The 23,645-nt window shown below is 35.0% G+C and overlaps 1 protein-coding gene across 2 annotated transcripts in view; it reads left to right on the top strand.

The window, feature by feature from the left end:
* Positions 1 to 23,645, top strand: part of LOC145279665 (EF-hand domain-containing protein 1-like) — a 208,936-nt gene that overhangs the window by 74,584 nt on the left and 110,707 nt on the right. The window contains exons 1-2 of one of the 2 annotated variants that reach the window (XM_080130918.1): positions 6,160 to 6,344; positions 17,658 to 17,834. In XM_080130918.1, coding sequence (XP_079987044.1) covers positions 6,297 to 6,344; positions 17,658 to 17,834 — 225 coding nt within the window. In that variant the 5' untranslated portion in view covers positions 6,160 to 6,296. Of the gene's footprint in view, positions 1 to 6,159; positions 6,345 to 17,657; positions 17,835 to 23,645 lie in introns of those variants that run through there. The other variant, XM_080130919.1, reaches the window with a different exon arrangement.

Consider the following 23,645-nt stretch of genomic DNA (forward strand, 5'->3'; position numbering starts at 1 on the left):
TGTTTCACAGACACACAGACACACACACAGACACACAGACACACACACGCACACACACACACACACGCACACTGATTATAATCTGTCAACTCACATGTAATTCTACTGCACTTCTTGTGTAAGAAATGCTTGCAATATTTTTGACATGTATGAAAGTATGATTAAACAAAGTTGGAAGGTTCTACTTACAGACACTGGCGATAGGAACTGACCAATCAAATGGAACCACATTCTGCTAGCAACCAATCAGAAATCGAAATTGCTTCATAAAAATATTGAATCTTTTAGCATTCCCACATATGATTTTTTTTTGTGTCCACACGAGGAAGATTCTTTGCTAAAAAAATTTTAAAGTCCGAGACTTATACAAATTAGCTACCCACCAAAAACTATTAATCTCCAGGACTTCTATAGAATAGCTACCTGTCAGAAACTCTTTTGAAATTAAACATGGCTTTCAATTCAAGAATTATCACAAATTATTGAGTTGCTCTTTTACACCAACTAAAGAATGGAACTTTCTTCTTTTTTTGGGGGGAAGGGGGGCTTTCCAACGCTACAAGAACTGATTATCACTTTGATCTTGATAATATTCACTCTCAAGCATTTACTTTCCATAAATTAATGTCTTTAATGTAATAAGTAAACCCTCCATTGTTTCACAGACAAGTACTAAAACATCAGTGTAGAATACAACTAATAGGAAACTCTCCGGACGATGCTTCTAAGCCACAAACGAAAAGCAACGGACTCATAAAAGAACCTTGACATACTTCGCCTTAAGATTAAAGTTGTCACTAAATGTGCTGTTAATTTCTGTACATTGCTCAACAAACTTTACTTGCTTGTCTCGTACTCACACAAAGTCCATTAGATAAAATTTTTTGGAAGTTTTCTTTAAATCCACAAAAATAAAATGCAGGTTCTTATTTCTACCAGGGCACTTCACTTGCATTTGTCTTAGGATAAATATAGCATGAATGGCATTATACCCAGGCATAGAATCAAATATTATTTCATATATTATTTGTCTGATTTCTTATTTGCTGCTCAATTAGTTGAGAGAGAGAGAGAGAGAGAAAGAGAGAGAGAGAGAGAGATAGAGAGAGAGAGAGGGAGAGGGGGGAGAAGGGGGAGGGGGCGTAATTTAAGAATACAAAGTAAAACAGATGGAGTAAATATTACTTTATACAAATTATCAAAGTCAAATAAAACATAATGGATGAATGATTGAAATAATCGGAGTGTTCAAGCAAATTCGATCAGAGTCTTTTGCTGGAATTTGCAATACTTGCTTACCTCCCCTGGGTGAAATAAAAACGAATGTTTGATGGGACTGAATTGGTTGTCTGTCTAAATAAAAATGTCATTTCACATGAAGAGATATAGTATTAGTACTTTTTTTTTTTCTTGTTTTAAGGTTTTCTCATATATATGAAAAACAAGTTTGTATTTGACTCAGGGGAGGTAAGCAAGCATTGCAAATTTCATCAAAACATTTCTGATCGAATTTGTTTGAACATTCTGATTATTTCAACCATTCATCGATTTTTTTTATTTTGATTATTTGTGTAAAGAAATAGCTATTTCAACTATTGTACTGTGGTTTTCTAAATGACCTCATCTCTCTCTCTCTCATACACACACACGCACATTATATATATATATATATATATATATATATATATATATATAATTATTTTTTTTTTTTACTATATATATATAGGGAAAGCCAGAAAGAATTAGAGAAATTCTCTAAGAGGAGACTAATCGAGATGACGCAAAGCTAAAAAAATTGAGGTGGAGCTTATATAGAAGATAAAGAATAAAATAATGACAATATATATATATAATATATATAGAGAGAGAGAGAGAGATAGATAGATAGATAGATAGATAGATAGATATTGTTCACATTTGACTTATCTATATATATGGCATAATCATGTTGACACACCGGTTCTTGTCAGATTACCAAAGTGAAGCAACATTTAGTCTGGTCAGTACTAAAATGGGTGACCATTTGAGAATTCTGTATGTGCTCTCCACTTATCTTAGCATTGCTTCCAGTTGGTCGGGTCTCTCCGTGCCGCTTCAAGAGAGGTGTAGTTGGAGATTGTGCAACCCTTGTCTCACAATTACACACACAGCTACCCTGTCTATTGTCTCTTGAGATTGAACATATACATATAATCATCCACAGACAGACAGTTTTACTGTATCATAGCTCTTCAGTGCAGCTAGACAAGTAGGTTCCTCAAGCCAGGATTGAAACTCAACAGCAGAGTTGACACTAGGCACTTTTAGCTCCTCCTACGCACCTGCTGAATGCAAGTGAAATCTTAATCTAAACTCAATTGAAACATTGTCAAGTGCCAGAGAGTTTGAATCCTTTTTACCCAATGAACAATGATTTTATTAAATGGCATTTGGTGATTTCCTATCCAAAAACAAGGGGAGCAATATTGTTGTCTACAGGGAAACTGTTTTGTTGTATCACAGCTCTTCAATGTGGCTTTTATTGTCTGTGCGTTTTTCTTCGTTGTCTGATTCAAGTTTGGGTGATCAGAAAAAAAAAAATAGATGAAATTTGTTAGTCTGTCCTTGTGTATCCAAATATCGTCATTGAACCTTTTAAATATATTCGCTGTGCATTCTACACTGAAGGGTAGTTTATTGCTAATGCTGACGGGTCTGCTCAGGCATTTTTTGTGAGCCAGAATACATGTCTTTTGGGCACTGTTTTTCCAATCCTTACCCTTTGATCTTGTGTAACATCTTTCTATGGTGTGAGAGAGCTAAATACCTATAAGACTATCCGTGACTCATTGAATCAGTATTTGTTATATATCTTATTAAATATTTGTTTTAAGAGTGTCTATCAACCAAGGGAAGAGTGATGATCTATGGAAATGAAACCTGGCCAGTGAGAGTTGAGGATATGCGTTGCATGGACAGAAATTATATTTGAAGGAGATGTTGAGTATGTAACACAAGTTTTAAAGATAGGCTCAGATCTTATGTACTGAGAGGAAGATTAAATCTGGACAGTATGGGTAGATGTGTGCAGAACAGGAGTCTTCGATGGTATTACCACATTGAAAGAATGAATGAGTTACTGGGTTAATAGATGTAGAACAATTGAGTTAATACAGTCAGACACAGGAGAAAGCCACAGAAAACTTGGGAAACACTGATAAGAAATATTCGCAAGAGAAAGAGGGACAAATTAAGACCTGGTCAAAAAGGTTAGCCCTGAACTATGTTCAGTTTCTGTTCTGTCGCCTCTTGGATCTTACGACCACTCTGTTGTATCAATTAAGATAAAAATGAAATGTAATATGTCCCCAGACGTAGCTCTCCATCGTACAGTATATCGATACACTAAGGCTGACTGGGATAGCTTCCGTACATTTATATCTGATCTACCTCTGCATTCCATGTTTAAAAAGGATGTGTCCTCTATAGTATTAGACCTGACGGAATGGTTAATTGTAGGTATAGACCGTTTCATACCCTCGAAAAAGTTTCAGCAAAAACCTAACAGCCAGCCATGGTTCTCTCTAGAATGTGCTGCTGCCATTGCGCACAGAAATCACTTTTTCCACTGCTTCCAACGTAATAGATGTATGGAAACTAAAGCCGCTTTCAGGATTGCCAGCAACCATTGCAAGAAAGTAATAAAGGACGCAAGAGAGTTGTATGCTCAATCTGTTAAGTCCAAAGTAGCTGAGCAGTGGCTTGGTTCCCACCAGTTTTGGCAAATAGCAAACAGAATCCTGAACAGAAGCGTGTGCTCCATCCCAACTATTATCAATGGACCTGAGGTAATCTCATCAGCATCAGACAAAGCCAAACTCTTTGTCAAGAACTTTGCAGCTAATTCTACCCTTTGCGACCAAGGCCGCCAACCCCCAATATTTCCTCCTGTATCAGAAAACACGCTATGTTATATACGTATATCTGTACGTGATGTTGCCAAGCTAATCAAAAACCTTGATTCCAGTAAAGCAACTGGCCCTGACGGTATTCCAATTATAGTACTCAAAAAACTTCAACCTGAACTAGCACCCATACTTACAAACTGTTTAAACGTTGTCTTAAGGATAATAGTTTCCCATCTCCCTGGAAAATTTCATCAGTATGCCCTGTATTTAAGAATTCAGGTGATCGCTCATCCCCCTCTCAATACAGGCCAATAAGTCTCCTGTGCGTCCTGAGTAAGTTGCTGGAATCTGTGTTAAATAGAGAAGTAATCAACCATCTCAACAAAAATAACCTTCTTAGTGACACTCAATATGGTTTCCATTCTGCTAGATCTACAGCAGATGTGCTTACAGCTATATCTCGTAGGATTAGCAAATCTCTCGATGGAGGCAACCTTTCTAGGGCAATTGCTCTTGACATATCTAAGGCCTTTGATAGGGTATGGCATAAAGGTTTACTTCACAAGATCTCTAGCTATGGTATAGCTGGAAATGGCTTCTCAATTATTAAATCATTTCTTTCTGATAGGTTCATAAGAGTAGTAGTTGATGGGCAAAAATCAGAAGCTCACAGTATTAATGCCGGTGTCCCTCAGGGGTCCATCCTGGGCCCAACTCTTTTCCTGATCTACATTAATGATCTTCCAAATCACATCCTTACATCATTTGTAGACATTTATGCTGACGACACTACCATTTATGGTAGCACATCTAAGACAGTAAACGACCAAGTTCTCTCCAATTCTCTCTCTTCTGATCTTGAGCATGTAGTACAATGGGGAAAGGAGTGGCTGGTTACTTTTAATGCATCTAAAACCAAGCTTCTCTCTTTACATCATCAACATTCTGATCCACATCTGGCATCAATTGAAATGAATGGCTCTCGTCTTCAGGAGGCCTCAAGTTTTGACAAGCTTCTGGGCTTGACCATTACTCCTGATCTTAAATGGAACACGTACATCAAATCTGTTGCCAAGGCCGCTGGAAAAATGGTGGGATCTTTCTATCGATCCGGTAAATATCTCACTGCTGATGCTATTCTCTATCTATATAAGAGCCAGGTACGTCCAAGGATGGAATACTGTTGCCACATCTGGGCAGGAGCTGCTAGAAAGGACTTGTCCTGCCTTGATAGAGTTCAAAATAGACTTCGCAGCCTCGTAGGAGATGTCCTTTTCTCTTCCTTGCAACCTCTATCTCACAGAAGAGATGTTGCGAGTTTGTCTCTGATGTATCGTTATTTTCATGGAAAGTGTTCGACTGAGCTTGAATCTATGGTCCCCCCTCGCCAAACTTTCACAAGAAACACTCGTCTAGCTGTACACACTATCAATAATTCCCCCCACTCTTTATCTGTGCCTAAACCTAAACGTAGATTCCATGAACAAAGCTTCTTTCTTAGAACTGCACGCCTGTGGAATTGTCTTCCGTTTTCCTGCTTTCCGGATGACTACAATATGGTTGTGTTCAAGTCTAAAGTAAATAAGTTCTTGATGAGCCGTTCTATATAAGTTATCAAATTTACCAAATTTTCATTACTAATGATTACTATGTTGTCCAATTTCTACTGTACACTCTTTAACCGTTATCCTTGAGTGGCCTCTTGGCCTTGATAAGTGGTGATGCCTATGTAAAAAAAAAAAAGTCAATTTCTTAAAGCTGTCTAACACATGCCGAAAATGGACATTAAATGAACATCAAATGGACATATGGTGATTTGAAAATTTCCAAATATTTATGAAATATTTGGAAATTTAAAATGATGTGTACTTCAGCCGGATGTTTTCCCTAAGCAGAAAAGTCAACAGATTCTAGGCCGTTATTAAAATGTCCTTTTCCCTGTTGACTGTGGTATGTTGCTGGTCCTCGCCAGTTCTAGGAGATCAACACACAGGCTTTGCCTTTTCTCTTTGAAAAGAGATTAGTTTATTGCTAATCGCCTGAGGCGCTCCTTCTGGGAAATGCCGACTTTTTTTTTTTTTTTTTTTTTGCTCTTCCTATAAGGCGTCGGCTCTTTAATCTCACTTTCTGACCCTAATATCAAATCATCCCACCGTGGGAGGGAGATAAATATCGATACTTCTGATGCTAATGCTAATATATTGAGAACGTGTATGATGACGTCATAAAAGATGAATAATAGATTTATGACCTCATCCATTTTTAAGTAAATACATATCATTCTTCTTTCTTGATAATAATATTTTTTATTCACTTACGTCTATGATTTGTTTTGGCTGGAAAAAAAAAAAAGAAACTATAGTTCAAGCACGTTTATTTTCTTTAAAACAATTGTACCACTGAAACAATATGGCAGGGTTACCTTTTCTTCCAGGAAACACATTCAGAGATATAACGGTAAGACACACACACACACACACACACACACACACACACACACACACACACACACAAACTTTTACATAATTAAGATAGAAATTAGTTGTTTGACAGTAATGTCGAAGTCCATTCCACTGTGTATAATTTAGGGGGTCGAAATAGAAACCAACCATCGTATCGTCTATCTGAAGAATCGACTTCTCTGTTTATCTCGTTTCTGTTCGGTTTTAGTAAATTAAAGAAAGTCTGCAAACTGAAATGTTATTTCTGTGTGAAATTATGGTACTTGTACAGAACATCAACCAAACTAAGCCGACTCTTTGCTAAAGTAATTTCCGGAACCAATTGGAAGCAAAAATGGAGCTGATTAATAATATAAAGCTGTGAAATAAATGTGCGGCAGACGACAATTAGACAATGTCAAAGTTAAAATTTAAAAAAAAAAAGCACAGAGACCGGCTGCTTTTTAAAACCCTAACTTCACCCAAACCTATGTACTAAATGACCGCTTGGCGACGAGTAAACAACGATAAAAACAGGGAGGAGGAATACTGTGGCTAAGTTGTTAACGACACGAACTGACAACCTGCGTGTGGCAAGTTCGAATCCACTTCGTTCCACAGAAACATTTTCATTTGGGAATGCTAGCAACCTTCATTTGGTTTTTTCCATAAGTACCCGATGTCTTTCTAGAAATAATTCTAACCCGAAAGACATCGGTGAAACAAATGCCAACAATAATCATTTGATTCATGAATGAATGAATGATGCTCTAGCAGTGTCAGAAATCGCCATTAAAAATGCGTGATACAAACTTGAATAATTAGACTTACTATCTTTCGAAGCTCATAACTACTTGAAAAATGTAATTTAAACCCTAATTTTCTTTCAATAAAAGGAGCAAAGATCAAATTTTAAAACAATAACAGGTTTAATAACAAAATATGCAATATTTGTTTGTTTTTTTAATCGGTTTTCTTTAAAAAACGAATTTTAACTTACTTCGAATATAATCAATATATATAAATTCCCCCCAAAAGGTCACTTACCTATAAAAATGCTAATCAATGGGTACTTCCATTCTTCATTGTTAAGAATTTATGCATATTTATATTTTATATTCCACTTACTTTTTAAATAAAATAATTTTTTAAGCAAAGATTAAAAACTACCGCCTTATCAGATGGTCACAACTGGAAGAAAGGGGAGACAAACGTTTCCCTTTATTCCAGTTGAGAACTTCGGTGGCCTAAATGCGCCAAAATTAATCTCCCCTTTCTATTTCTGACATATGTTTGCTGTAAACAAAAGTTAGTCAATATGGGCCACCGTATGTGAAAAATGATCATATTTCACTTATCAGTTTTTGCCGTTTAAACAAATTCCACTCGACAAATATTCCATTTTTTCATTCTCTTAAAGAAATACACGAGTTTTTGATTTAATATATTTTATTTCTTCTTTATGGAGTGATTTTTTTTTAAATCTAAAATAAAAAAAACATTGAATGAAGCAGAAAAATTGTTGTAGGTATTCAATCTTTTCATGATAAAATTAAAAAAATGTGAGGTTTCACTTAATAAAAAAAAACTCAACGTGGTTTAAAAAAAAAAAGGTTTTAAACTTTTGACTTTACACGTAAATTTGCACAAAACTATTCTTTTTTTGTTTTAAATTAGATTATCTTATTTATTGATCTTTTATCTTCAATTTGTGATATATAAACCTTATGTGAGAAAAGTAATTATTTTCATTTTAATAGACATTTCAAAATGGTGGGGTGAATTAAAAAAAGCGTTTGTCTAGAATATTATATTCGGTTTATTTGAAAGAGCATAAAATTTCACATTGAACCTGCAAATATTGTAAAAATTGAACCGATAGAAAAATTTTGATAGATTTTTAAATTGAAAAAATTGAAAAAAATTTAACTCGTAAAATTCAATTCATTACGTAGAAAAAAATGGTTGCATGAGCGCGCGCAGGCACTTTGTAAATACTGTTTAAAAAAAAAAATTAAAAAAATAATATTTCTATTATTTTTCAAAAAACTTTAATAGTTTATTTTGGAAGTATATTCCATAAAGAAATTAAACAAACCACTTTAAAAAGAGAAATTACGAGTTTTGTATAATTTATTCGCAGTTTTGTGTTAAGGGTGTCAAAAATTTCCAAAACATTCTGCCACACCTAATGATGCTCAACAACGACAAAAAAGACAAGTGTTTTATTAAATGATAAAAAATTGGCGAGGTGGGGGGGGGGGAAGTTGTTTTATTGTTTACCTCCGTCCGAAAAATCTTTTATGAGTATTTTTCTTTCTTTTCTTTTTTAATAATTACAAATAAAATCATTTTGTTTCATTCTGTACTAATTGACTGTTTGACGACGTCTCAAGTTGACTCAACTTCTCTGGTTGTTTACGTAAATTTCATTAAGCAAAAGTCGGTTTGACTTGGTTCATATTTTATAGAAACATTAATCTATTATTATACTCATTGTCAGTTAATAAACGGTTGTTCCCCTAAGGTATTTTTTCTTATATGTTTTAATCAGACAAAATATATACTAAAATATTCCTTAGTTTAAAGTTATGTTAAAAAAAAAACTTTCACTTTTATTGTTCTAATTAGCCGTAAATTTAAAATAACTCACAAAGTGACACATCTCCTGCTAATTTTTTATCTATCACTTTTACTCTCTCTCACTCTATGTTGTTTGATCCTCCCCCGTTCTTATTTTATTATGGTATCTATCACTCTCGCCTCCACCACTCTCTCTCGCTATTTCTGCTAACAGTTGAAGGTAATAAAGACACAAAAGACGAAATTAGTCTATTATTAATAAAAGGAATGGTACTCATGCATGCACTTATTGATCTGTGCTGAAATAATACCTTTATTATTTAAAACGCCATTCTTAACATGGGGAGGGGAGGGTGTTTTGTACCTATTCTGTACTTTAACCTTACAATTGATTAAAAAAAACATATAAAACTTTAATTAAACTTAGAAATACGATTTAAAAAATAGCGCGGATAAGTGCATGCATTAGCATCAAAGGAATATCACCACAAATAATAATCCTATTTATTTCGTTGCTAGGAAAAAATTAAATATCTAATTAAAGTTTTTCTGTTTCATTTAATTAAATGTGTGTACATTTATTAATGTTAAACACGAGAAACGGAAAAATTTATAAAATTAAAAAAGTTTTTTTTTTTTAAACAAAAATAACTGTAAGTATTAACTAACAGTACATTTCAAGTCCAGTTATTTTGTTTTGTTATTTTTTATTTAAATTTTTAGTAAATAACGTTTAAAAAATTCAAATATTAAAAGCAATGACTTCAAGGAATCGTGAATGCTGACGAAGCATATTTAAAAAAAAATGTAATTATTATTTAAATAGTGGTACTTATTGTATTTTTGGTACCGCGATGAAATAATAACGTTATTATTTCGAAAGCCATTCTTAACATGGAAAGTGGAGGGTGTTTTGTAACTATTATGTGCTTCCACCTAACAATTTAATTAAAAAAAAAAAAGATATCGTGAAACTTGAATTTAACCTCCCCCAAAAAACTATTTAAAAATAGCACGGTACCAAAAATACATATCACCAAAATAGTTTAAAAAAAAATATTTATTTCATTTGCGATTAAATTATGGCATTGTTTTGTTTTCTAAATCAAGTATAAAATTTAAATGCATTTTATGTATTTTAGAATTTTCGCTACGGAATCTCTATTTATATGTAAAAGACTCTGTGTGTATGTGTGTGTGTGGGTGTGCGTGTCCGTTTATCTCGCCATTGTTTCCAGTCGTTCTGATATTTGTAATTGTCACTGATATTTCACGGTGCCAACTCAGGAGAGGTGTGGTTGGAGATTGCGCAACTCTTGCCACAAAATGTCACAGCATCATCAGTGATGTTTCGTGGTCTTCATCAAAATCAATGGATGGACATCATCGTGTGCGCATGTGTGTGTGTGTGAGAGAGAGAGAGAGAGAGAGAGAGAGAGAGAGAGAGAGAGAGAGAGAGTTCCCTATGGACTCTTAAACAGCTGGATCGATGTTTATGAAATTTCACATAAATATACTTTGTGTCAGAGGGTGTTCTTAAATAGGTTTTTTGTATCGGAATGCCTCTGATAAGTATCGAGAATCGTTAAGCAATAATTGAAAAATCCGATTTTTTTTTTTTACATGGTGGTTACCACTTATCAAGGCCCGGAAGCCACTCAGGGATAATGGTTATTGCAAGTACAGTACGTTAGTGTGGAGATTTAATGAAGTGTTTACTTAAGGGGGCGGTTCATTAGGAATTTGTTAACGTTGGACTTGAAGACATCCAGGTTGCAGTCAGGTGGGAAGCAGGCAGACGGAACAGAGTTCCACAGGCGTGCAGTTCTAAGAAAGAAGCTTTGTTCATGGAATCTACATTTTGATTTAGGCACAGATAAAGAGTGGGGAAAATTTTTCACAGTGGATTCAGCTAGACAGGTGTTTTTCGTGAAAAATTGGCGAGGGGGGACTAGAGATTGGAGTTCAGACGAGCACCTGCCATGGAAATAACGATAAAACAAGGATAGGCTCGCAATGTCTCTTCTGTGGGAGAGAGGTTGCAGGGTAGAGAAAAGAGCATCCCCTACTAAGCCACGAAGTCTATTTTGTACTCTGTCAAGGCAGGATAGGCTGTTTTTAGCAGCTCCTGCCCAGATATGGCAACAGTATTCCATCCTTGGACGTACTTGGCTTTTATATAGATAGAGAATTGCATCAGTAGTGAGATATCTTCTGGAGCGGTAGAAGGATCCCACAATCTTTCCAGCGACCTTGGCAACAGACTTGATGTACGTGTTCCATTTCAGATCAGGAGTAAAGGACAAACCCAGAAGTTTCTCCTAGACGAGAGCCATCCATTTCAATTGATGTCAGATGGAGATCAGAGCGTTGATGATGTAAAGATAGGAGTTTGGTTTTAGATGCATTAAAGGTAACCAGCCACGTCTTCCCCCACTGAACCACGCGCTCGAGATCAGAAGAGAGAGAATCAGAGAGAACTTTGTCATTTACAGCCTTTGATGTGTTGCCGTAGATGGTCGTGTCATCAGCATAGATGTCAACGAATGATTTAAGTATGTGTTTAGGGAGATCATTGATGTAGATCAGGAGAGTTGGGCCCAGGATTGACCCTTGAGGGACACCAGCATTAATACTGCAGGCCTCTGATTTTTGTCCATCAACCACTACTCTTATGAGCCTATCGGAGAGAAATGATTTAATGATTGAGAAAACATTTCCAGTTATACCATAGCTGGAAATCTTGTGAAGTAGGCCCTTATGCCATACCTTGTCGAAGGCCTTTGATATGTCAAGAGCAATCGCCCTAGAAATAAAGCCTTTGTCAAGAGATTCACTAATCCTGTGAGATATAACCGTTAGCAGATCTGCAGTAGATCTTGCAGAACGGAAACCATAGTGTGTGTCACTAAGAAGGTTATTTCTGCTGAGGTGGTTGACTATTTCTCTATTTAATATGGATTCCAGCAACTTACTCATAACACACAGGAGACTTATTAGTCTGTACTGAGAGGGAGATGACTTATCACCTGAATTCTTAAATACAGAGCATACTGATGAGGTTTTCCAGGGAGTCGGAAAGCACTTCTCCTTAAGGCAGCGCTTAAACAGTTTCGTAAGTATGGGAGCAAGTTCTGGTTGAAGCTTTTTTAACACTATAATTGGGATGCTGTCAGGGCCAGTTGCTTTAGTGGAATCAAGGTTCTTGATTAGCTTGGCGACCTCATGCACAGATATTTGTATTTTACCTAGCGTGTTCTGTGTTATAGGAGGAAATATGGGGAGTTGATGGCCTTCGTCGCATAGGGTAGAATTAGCTGCAAAGTTCTTTGCAAATAGTTTGGCCTTGTCTGATGCTGAGGAGATGACCTCTGGTCCATTGATAATGGTTGGGATAGAACGCACACTTCTGTTCAGGATCCTGTTTGTTATTTGCCAAAACTGGTGGGAACCAAGCCGCTGATCAGCTACTTTGGATTTAACAGACTGGGCATATAGCTCTCTTGCATTTTTTATTACTCTTTTACAGTGGTTGCTGGCGTTCCTGAAAGCAGCTTTAGTCTCAGTGCATCTATTACGTTGGTACTTATGGAAAAAGTGATTTCTGTTCGCGATAGCAGCAGCACATTGTGGGGAGAACCATGGCTGGCTGTTAGGTTTTTGTTGGAATTTTTTAGATGGTATGAATCGGTCTATGCCTACAATTACCCATTCGGTCAGATCTGATACTATAGAGGACACCTCCTTTTTAAACATGGAATGCAGAGGTAAATCAGATATGAATGTACGGAAGCTATCCCAGTCAGCCATGGAGTATCGGTATGCAGTACGGTGGAGGGGTACGTCTTGGGGCTTATTACATTTCATTTTTATCTTAACTGATACGACGGAGTGGTCAGAGGATCCTAGAGGAGAAAGAACGGAACATGAACATAGCTCAGGGCAAGTTGAGAGAAAAAGGTCTAGGAGGCTTGCATATTGACCGGTATTATCAGGCACACGGGTGGGTTCGCGAACAATCTGAGTGAGGTCATAAGCAATGGATAAATCATGACAAAACCTCCCCTCATCGTCTGTCTTATTTCAGTGGGTCAGCCATTCCATGTTATGGACGTTGAAGTCACCACAGATGTGGATGTTAGTCGAGGGATGTGCAGACAGTATGTGGCCTATTTTCTCAGATATACTCTTAAAGATAGTAACTCCGCTGTCATGGGGCCGATAGAGGGCAAATATAAATGCAGTGGTGTAAGCAAGTGCAACCCGGAAGCACATATAGGGTAAATTAGGATCTTCTCTAGAGATATCCTTACTACACGGGAAGCCATCTTTAATGTAGGCACATATTCGATGCCCATGGCGATCTTGGGAGTCAGATTTAGATGTTAAGTTAGAGTATCCGTTAATTATGAACTCATCTAGGGAAGTGGTCGGCCCTATTCCCAAAAAAAAAAAAAAAAAAAAAGGGAACAGACCGATTTTGAACAAAGTTAACACCTTATAAATCACATGTTCATTTGATAAATTTTATTGCCGCACAAACAGAAAGTCCGGCATATAAAATGAATAATAGGCTCTTTAATAAGACAGGGGCGCGGCCGAAATGAATGTTTCTGTTTCGAACACAATTGAACTATGATACTTAACTTTTGAATTTTAAAATTTAGTTCAAGCCATTTTATAAAAATAAATGTATAAAATTAACAGTAGGTTCTCACCTGCTTTTTACCCCATGACAGTAGCAAAATAAAACACAAGGCCTACCTTAAAATTCAATACAGATTTTATTAGATCCTCAGTTGCAAAAAGGAATGCCCGTTTTGCCTCTGAAAAGAGCTGCTAACAACCTCGAAAGATGATAGTCTTTCATCTTCAATAGGAACTGGAAGCCGTTTGAAGGGGGTCGATATGATGGCTTCTGATGAAAAAGATTCAATTCACACATTGAGGCGATATTACAGAAGTTCATAATTAATGTTCATGGAAGATATGGTCCTTAATAACAGGTTGGCAATTCAGACCTAAAAGTCTCAGAGAGACTTAAATAATAATTATTGAGCCTAATTATTTAGGCTTAAAATAAAAGTCTCAAGGAGATGAACAGGAAGAGGCGCGCAATGATCGTCATTCAGAGAGTTGGAGTTCATTGTTGGCTGCATCTGTGGAACCAAGGCGAACCCCGTAGCAAATACAATCGACTAATCTGATTGGTCTAAAACAAATACAATTGGAGGCATGATATAATTGCCAAATTTCTAACACTCTACAATGCAATATAGACTACAATGAACTAAGTTACTGCCACAAAATTTGTGAAGTTTCCTCCCAGTGCACCGCACAGTGGATCCCCAAGTAGACAGGTAATCAATCGGTTTGATTGAAAATTGGACAATTTCACCGATTTCGATGACAATAAAAGTATGGATTGCAACATTCGTTGATGCTCATTCAATCACGAGTAACGGCGAGTCTCCCTGCTAGCAAATATATATATATATATATAAAAAAAAACTGTGCTAATGCAGAGAGTGATCCGCGCTATTTTTTAAATCGTATTTCTAAGTTTAATTAAAGTTTTATGATATGTTTTTTTATTCAATTGTAAGGTTTAAGTACGGAATAGGTACACAAACACCCTCCCCTTCCCATGTTAAGAATAGCTTTTTAAATAATAACGTTATTATTTCACCACGGATCACTCTCTGTATGAGTACCAAAAAAAAAAAAAAAAAAAAAAGAAAAAACAAGTATTTACATTTTTTAAAAAGAAATAAGTGAAATTTTAGGAAATTGTAGGTAGGTGTATAGTTTTACATGAGGTCGGCCATTTTTTTCGCTTTTGAGTTACCCCAATCTAAGACCAATGGATTTAGTTCACTGGGAATTAAATTTTAATCGTAAATTATTCTCTTTAAAATTACTTAAAGTTTAACAATATAAACAAAATATTCAATTTCACATACTCAATTTCATCATTTTCTAGACAGAGAACATTTCTTTTTTGGGTAAAACTTGTGGAGAACGATCTGTTTTACGGTTGTTTAAAATGTAACGGAAATTTAAATTTCGTTCCGTTTTAATTCTTTTTTAAATTCCGCCCCCCCCCACAAAAAAGAGTAATTGATAAAATAATAAAACTTAAGTAAAAAAAAAAAAAAAAAAAAATGGATAGCACGACCATTGATATGTGCACAAGTTGCAAATATAAGAATTTTTATGCAATAGTAAAATTTTGGGAACAAGAAGATTTAGGTCGAGGGTTTCTCATTGAACATGAAGTATTGCCTAAAGCGGTCATATGTCCGAAGTACTAAATTCCGGAAGCCATTCTTAACATGGGGAGATTGGGGATGTCTATTCCAAAAGCCGTTCCTTAACATAGGGAGGTTGGAGATGTATATACCTTGTAAGCATACCCGTGTAGATGGTGAGTTGGACTTATGCAAAAAAAAAAAAAAAAAAAAATACTAAAAAGGTATACCAAGTTAACTCCTTTTCGTTTAAAAATGAAATTATTTCGTTTTTGTTAATAATTCGTTCCGTTTTAATTGCGTATGCGCCCTCCAAAATCGAAAGTAATCGAAAATATAACATTCAACAATAGTACTTAAAAGATTGAAACGGAACGAAATTTAAATTTCTGTTCCATTTTTAAAACAACTGTAAAACAGAGCATTCTCCGCAAGTTTTACCCTTTTTTATATAAAAAAAAAACTAGCAAAATAATATTTTTTATTTATTTTTGTATTTACTCTTTCTTTTATGAATGCACGCTTATAAATTACGGTAATCCTGCATTTATGAACCCGCGATTTCCACGAAGTTAGTCGTTTGCCGGGAACAACTCGGAAACGGCCAGGCGAGCCTTATTACAAAAAGCACAAATCGTTACCCCCGCCTCCATGTTAAGAATTGCAACGAATCCTTAAATTCATGAAAAAATAATGCCTTAATATCCAGAAAACTATTTGTCAACCGTTTCCGGTTCTTCCCATCATCCGCCGCTAGGTGTATCACTGATAATTATATAGTTTTACAGTTGTTTTAAAAATGGAACAGAAAAAAAAATTCCTCCAAATTTCTGATACAGTGTATCAGAAATTTGGAGGAATTTTTGACACCCCTAACAGAAAACTGCGAATAAAATATAAAAACTCGTAATTTCTCTTTTTAAAGTTGGTTGTTTATTTTCTGTATGGAATATACTCCCAAAATAAACTATTAAACTTGTTTAAAAAATAGTAGAAATATTATTAAAAAAAAAAACAAAAAAAACAGTGTTTACAAAATGCCAGCTTGCCTTCATGCAGCCATTTTTTTTTACTTAATAAAACCAATAGAATTTTACAAGTTAAATATTTTTCAATTTTTAAACTTTAAAAATCTATCAAAATTTTTCTATGGGTTCAATTTTACGATATCGCCAGGGTCAATGTGAAATTTTATGCTCTTTTCAATAGACCAAATATAATATTTTAGAGAAACGTTTTTTTTTCTCAAATTCACCCCCCCCCTATTTTGAAATGTCTATTAAAATTTTAATAATTAATTTATGTGCCACAGTTTTATATATCACAAATTGAAGATAAAAGATCAATAAAGAAAATATTCTAATTTAAAACAAACAAACAAACAAAAATATAGTTCTTTGGAAATTTACCAGTAAAGTCCAAAGTGTAAAACCTTTTTTTTAAAAAAAAACACGTTGATTTTTTTTTTAAATGAAAGCTCATGTTATGCTTACATCGTCAAGTAAATATCAAACGCTGACGGCAAATATTTCTATTTCATTGAATGTTTTCTTTTTTAGATATTTAAAAAAAAATTAATCGATAAAGAAGTATTAAAATATATCAATCAAAAACTCGTGTATTTCATTAAAAGAATTTTTAAAAAATCGACGATTTTTTGTTCTAGGGGAAAAACTTATAAGTGAATGTTCGTTTCCTTTTTAACTACGGAGAATGAAAAATACTAATTTTGGTTAACACACGCAATAAAAAAGACATTATTTATGTCCTTTGGACGAATCCGCACTTCATAAATTTAATTTTAGCAGCAGCTATTTACAGCTTTGCGCAAAACACGTTGCGAAAATGCGATTTTCTACGACCCTCTCTTTAAAAAATACATGGAATTTAAAATATAAATATGGATAAATTCTTAACAATGAAGGATGGAGCTACCCATTTAATAGCATATTTTTTAAAGTAATTTTTTGACATTTATATATATATACATATATTTATAAGCAAGTCAAAATATGTTGATTTTCTTTATATTTTTTTTAAAGAAAACCGCTTAAAAAACAAATATTGCATAATTTGCTATTAAAGCTGTTATTTTTTAACAATTTGGTCTTTGCTCTTTTAATTGAAAAACGAATAGGGTTTGAATTACATTTTTCAAGTAGTTATAAGCTCCGAAAAATAGTAAGTTGAATTATTAAAGTTCTGATTATCATTTTTAATGGCCACTTTCTGATACACCTCGCCGGGCACACCCGAGCAACTTTCGTGGAAATCGCAGGTTCATAAATGCAGAAGTACACTTTTTTTGTTAAAAGGAAATGGTAAAATAACATCTTAATTTATTTTTTGTATTTACTCTTTCTTTCATGAATTATGAACTTATAAATTATTACATTTCTTGTGGAAAATGTTATAACTTACATTTTAATTTGAAAATTAATGTTATTTTCATTTCAGTCGGATGCGAAAATTTATCATTTGTTTTTTTTTTTCAGAAACAGAATTTCCACCGGAAACAGACGTTGAAATATGCGAATGGCTACATGTTCCCACAAAGACCAGAGATCGAAATTGGCGGAGACTTGAATATAGAAGACATCGTAATCGCACCAGCAGAACCTGTCATGCCCGTAGACCATAAAGTATATTTACCGGCTTCCCAATGTAGCAAGGTTAGAAATTACGTCATTTGATAGTTTGTAGATTCAAGCTCACCCTACAACGAAACCCACTGGAAATAAGTGTACAATATGCTATGGTCAGACCCCCAAAAAGGAGGTAATACTAGAATAAACTAAACACAAATATTTGGGAGCGAAACTCTTCAATATATAAGTATATATGAAATGCGTCGGTTTAAAACATCACCAATCTACACAAGCACACAAAAATGATAATGACGTGAAAAATATATAAATGTTTATATATTTTACGCTTTTTCAGTTTGGCTTTTTTGTTTGTGGCAATTTGGCTAGTTATCAATTTGGCCTATGAAAGATTTGGTTTCAAATATTTATTAAGTCTTGCAACCCCGGTTAGGGTCAGCTATTGGACACGTTTATCAGTAAATAGAATGATACTTCACTTAGGTTTTTGTAAACAGTTTTTTTTAAATTATTTTTTGTTCTTTTTCTGCACTGCTTCCTTGCAAAATGTTGGCAGGTTGGTTCTTGGATTTTATGGCATGTACACCCTTACTAAGTATACGGCATAAACACGTTGACACATCAGTTTCTGTTAGACCACCAAAGTTAAGCAACGTTGAGCCTGGTCAGTAACAGATAGGTGGCCATTTGGAAATACCAGGCGCTGTATGTAGGATGATGTTGCCACTTTCCTCCAATAACTAAAAAAACCTAACATCGACATCTCCTCTGATGATGATATACATGCGACTGAGGACCCCTTGTGAATTTGATATTCCCTTGAGACTTCTTCCTTCAGAGGAAACCAGTTCAACTCGCCCAGGATGTGGCGCTTAGCCATTGTTGAGTCCATATCGTACATATGTTTTATATAACGACTGGTTTGTAGATTAATTTATTTTGTAGGCTTATATTTTGTAAACAAATATTCTGTAAACTATAGTTTGTATTTAATCCATAAATTTGGCTCTGATAAAGTACCTCCCCCCAGGTGGGAGTGGACGTGGGAGTAGTGTTAACTGAGGGGGTGACTCCATACTCTAAAATGTTTTAAATTGGAGTCTCATCATTGGATGCAGTTTTGTGTCATGCCTAAGACGATTGGAATGTTTATCTCCTTTCCACGGTGAAAACAAACATAAGGGCCAGATAAAGTAAGAATTGTAAAACTAGTGCCGTTACGGAAAGGCACTCTAGTTTGCAAACAATGCCTGAATAGCGCCATTAGCATTCTTTGTTAGAGGTGTCTCAGGCGATTAGCAATAACCCTTTTTGAAAGGTCGAGAAGGCAAGACAAGAGCGTGGACTTTCTCAAGCTGGACAAGATAATGGACCATACATCTTGGCTAACAGAATAAGCCAGCTCAACAAGGATGATTTTTTCTTTTTACTCTACAAATAAGGTGTATTATCACTTGGATATACAAGGGATTGTTGGGAGTTGAGTAGCAAGATGTCTGTTCACATTACATTTAAGCTTCTGCATGTCAGTAGAGTCAGGGAAGCAGAAAAAGGGAAGGGGGTTCTGAAGTCTAGCACTCCGAAGGGAAAATTTATTTGAATAGAAAACTTTTTGGCATCTAGTGATCTCAATAGTGAAGGAGTGGGATTTTGCTGCTTGCAGGGTTAGTCAGGAATTTGGAGCCCGGACGATTGCAAGAAGTGTTTAAATAGTTGAAAGGGTTGAAAGATAGGGGAGACAGAAAAAAAAGTAGAAAATGTTGAGAAAGATGCTTTTCAGGTTGGTTGGATGAGTAAAAAGAAGATCTTGCCTAACGATGTCCCAAATTCTATTCAATACATAGATGGGAGTTGACAGGTATTACCAGAGTTTCTCTGAGACTAATAAGGAGTAACCTTATACTCCCTCAAAGCTTCCTCATCATCGTATGTATTTTAAAGTTATTCTTGTAAAATGGTTGATCAGTAATCAATTATAATTGATAAACAGAACAAAATAATTACTGCTACAAACCAATATTGTAATAATTATAAATAATTATTTGGATTCTTCGGACTCACAATGTTTCAGCCTATGTAACCTCCGACCTTCTTCAAGTGTATCTTGTCGAACTTGGTAATATTTCTGTCAAACTCAGAAATTTGCACAGAATTTTGAACAGAACTCTTTATTTAATCTACGAGGGTAGCATGTGCTTGTTCCATCAGCCATGACAATGTTGAAGTCTTAAATCGTTTGCAGTTGTATTTTTAGTATCATCCACACTGAGGATTGAACCTTAAACCTCCAGAAGAATGTTAGGATTAGCACGGTCTGATAGTAGATTTGTAAAGATAAAGAAGAAGAGTCCACTTTTTATTTATTTATTTTTTTAAAATTCCATTTTCACCCCAAACAAGGCACAGTGCCACTTTGATATTGGGGGCTACTATTGAGGATACAAGTTGCAACGATATTATGTAGGGAGATGTCTGTTCACATTACTCTTGAACTTCTGCATATCAGTACAGTTGTGAAAGCAGAATTCCGTAAGGGAGTTCCAAAATCTAGCAGTTCTGGGGAAGAAACTATTGAAGTAGAAGGCTTTCTTATATCTAGGGATCTCTAGCGTGTAGGGGTGGGGTCTTGCTGCTTGTCGGGTTTGTCGGGGTATTCACATCAAGGAGGTACATGTGCTTATAGTTCGTTGGAGTACTCACTATTAAAGTACTTGTAGAACAGGCAGAGGGATGCAACATTTCGTCAATGGGACAGAGGTTGAAGCCTAGATGGCAGTTCAGGACCTATCAGGTTGGCGATTCTCTTTTGAACCCTGTACAGGAGTGAGAGAATACCAAATTTTCAGATGATAAAAATAAAATTTTTCAAAGTTAATGTTCAATTTTTAGAAGGCACTTCCGAATTAATATTTCTCAAGATTTTCTTCATACGAGCTCCTATTTAAAAAAAAAAATTTTTTTAAATCTTTGGATTATTGCATCTACTGAAGATAAAATCTTCAGATGATTAAAAAGTAAAAATAAAAATAAATAATTCCTGCTCGATATTTGAAAAGATATTTGTAAAAGCGGATCAAAACCTGAAGCTTTTTTGCAGTCGCAATTTTTTTAATCGATTATAGAATTTTTTTTTTTTTGGTACTTAGCCAGAATAAAACTATCGTTAAAATTTTACTCGTAGTTTACATATTACGCCAAAAAGTGCCGAAACACTGATCCACTAAAATCGCAGCAGCCAACGTCATTTAAGAAAACTTTTATTTGCTATCATCTTCTATAATATAAATCTTACCTGTCTGTTTATACGTATGTATGTATGTATGTATGTATGTCTGCCTAAAACTTTTCACAGAGGCGACGAATTTTCACACGATATTGGTATCGTTTTGAAGCTCGACCCTTCGGACGACAAATATTGAAAAATTAGCTAAAAACATTAATTCCTTCACCCACAACTGGGTATTTTTCTACAGGGTGAGGTCGCTTTTTTTCGCTGATATTTTCGAAAGTCATCCCCTCTTTTTGACTAGCCTTAATTTAAACCTTTGTCACTTCCGGTTTGGCGATGGATGCAATAGCAAAGACGTCACGTTTTTTTTTCTTACACTCTCTTTTCCTTCTTTGCGGTGCAGGTTCGAGCCTGCCTGCCTGCCTACTACCATTTTTTAAATATTTTTTTTTTTTGCTCATCACACACCTCCAAACACCCGGGCAATGCCGAGCATGCAAGCAAAATAGTCTAATGAGTTCAGGTCGGTGGAGGAGGGGGCAGTGAGAGAAGAGTACAAAGTTGTAGCAGTCCTTCTGAAGACAAGCCTGGATCTCTTTGGACTTTTGGGCCGGCGCCAGTCTTGCTGGCACACTCAGGGTCAGCCAGCGGCCACCTGATTGCACTAAGGGATCACCACACTCTTCAGCACATCCAGGTACACTTTGATGTTGACCTTCAAGCCAACTTCAAAGATATGAGGTGGCATGATGTGGCCCTCACTTGAAACCACACCAAAGACATAACTGTGGCCGAAACTTTGTTTTCATCACCCTGGGCACGTCCCTGTTATTTGTGGCAATCTAGCAATGCATTTTGAGGATGCTGGCAATAGTTCCTGTTGTCATAACTTAGATTGGTATAGAGCACGAGTTGTACAGTGGTGCATCTCCGATCTCGCTCGTAGAACATTGTGTTACTGTCAGACATGATAGAAGGCTCCTATCGCTCTTAGGATTTGTATACAACTGGCAAACTAGTAGATGGTAAGCAAAAAAAAAAAAAAAAAACCCCAAAGAAAACGGTTTTCATCAAACTGAAATCATGTCGGCTTTTCTATGGCGACAATTTTATCTTTCCACCCTGTATGTGTGTGTGTAATATATATATATTTATTTATTTGAACAAAAAAACAATCATAACAAAAAATTCTTTTTAAAAGTGTTTTGTTTGCTATCATTTGTTTTGTATTCAAAAAATATTTATTAATGAAACTTACCTTACAATGAGTATTTTTTCTTTATATTAATTTTAATTTTCCTAAAGTTTCATAAAAATTGTCCAATAATTATTCATTCAATTTTCTCCATAACAACAAAAAAGAAATATTGTTTTCATTTTTCAGTTCATTTTTCTTTGAATTATCTTCGTAATAATAGAAATAATATATTTTTCATTAAAAAAATTGATCAGCGTTTGAGCAAAAAAAAAGAAAAATTTTTTTTTAATAGCAAAACTTTTGTTCAGCACCTTATGGCGTTTTACGTAAACTGTCTGGACAATGTCGACCGCTAGTACTGTCCTTATTCTGCAGAGATGCATTTTTTTTCTTAATCTTCAGATTATTACATTTATTGGAGATAAAATCTTAAGAAAAGAATAAAGATAAAAATTATCCTTCCTGCTGTATATTTGAAAAGCCATTTGTAAAAACGGATCAAACACTGAAGTCTCTTTGCAACAGTGATATTTTTTAAATCGATCATAGAATCTTTATTTCATTATATTTTTTTTCACAATATATGGTAGACAAACATGATACATTCCTCCTCCCTTAACATGTCGTAAAATAAAAAAATTAGAGGTCGTTAAAAAACCCCAAAAAACTCAGAAAATATTAAAACCAGAAGGATCAGTTTAGTTTAATAATAAACTGTCTCCCACCCCTCCTCTTCCTCCATGTTAAAATTAATCAAGTAATTAATGCATATCCATAATTTGATTTCTTGTACTTTTTCTTCTTCTTCTTCTTCTTCTTCTTTGCACTCTCTCTCTCTCTCTCTCTCTCTCTCTCACTGACGTGATGTTACTAGTCTCAGTCTTTTGTATAAGTATTTTTATCATATATGCTGTTCAGAATTGTCTGATTTATTCCCTGCTTGCTTTGTTCTAGCTCGTTTGACTCATTGGTCTGGATGCCTTTTTTATTTTCTGTCCAGATATCTCATAATAATACAGTTTCTTATTCCAGTAACTTCAAAAAAAAAAAAAAAAAATGCAGGTTATGGAAGAAAGTGGACCTTCGGTTTTCTTTCGCCAGTCTCATAATTCTCGCTTCTCTAATTCTGTCCTTTATTCCTCACATTTCATGAGCGATGTTTATGACAAAGGAGAAAGAATTGCTGTTTTCTATAAGTGTCAAATGCACCAAAATTATTATAGTCTTATTTTCTTAATTTTTTCATGTAAAACATTTCATGTATTCATCCATTAAAAGTTTTAAAATAAGAAATACATTTCAGAGTAAAAATATGCTCTCTCTCCTGTAGAGTATGTTTTGCTAGTATTGTGGCATGGTCTTGGTAATGCGTGTGTAGCTATGAACAGCAATTCGTTTCTGTTCTCTTGACTGTTGCGAGTCTTTTTTGTTGTTTTCGTTTTTTTTTTTA

Source organism: Euprymna scolopes, chromosome 7, assembly GCF_053919585.1.
Source record: "Euprymna scolopes isolate OS-2025 chromosome 7, ASM5391958v1, whole genome shotgun sequence".
In the NCBI taxonomy this organism is placed as follows: domain Eukaryota; kingdom Metazoa; phylum Mollusca; class Cephalopoda; order Sepiida; family Sepiolidae; genus Euprymna; species Euprymna scolopes.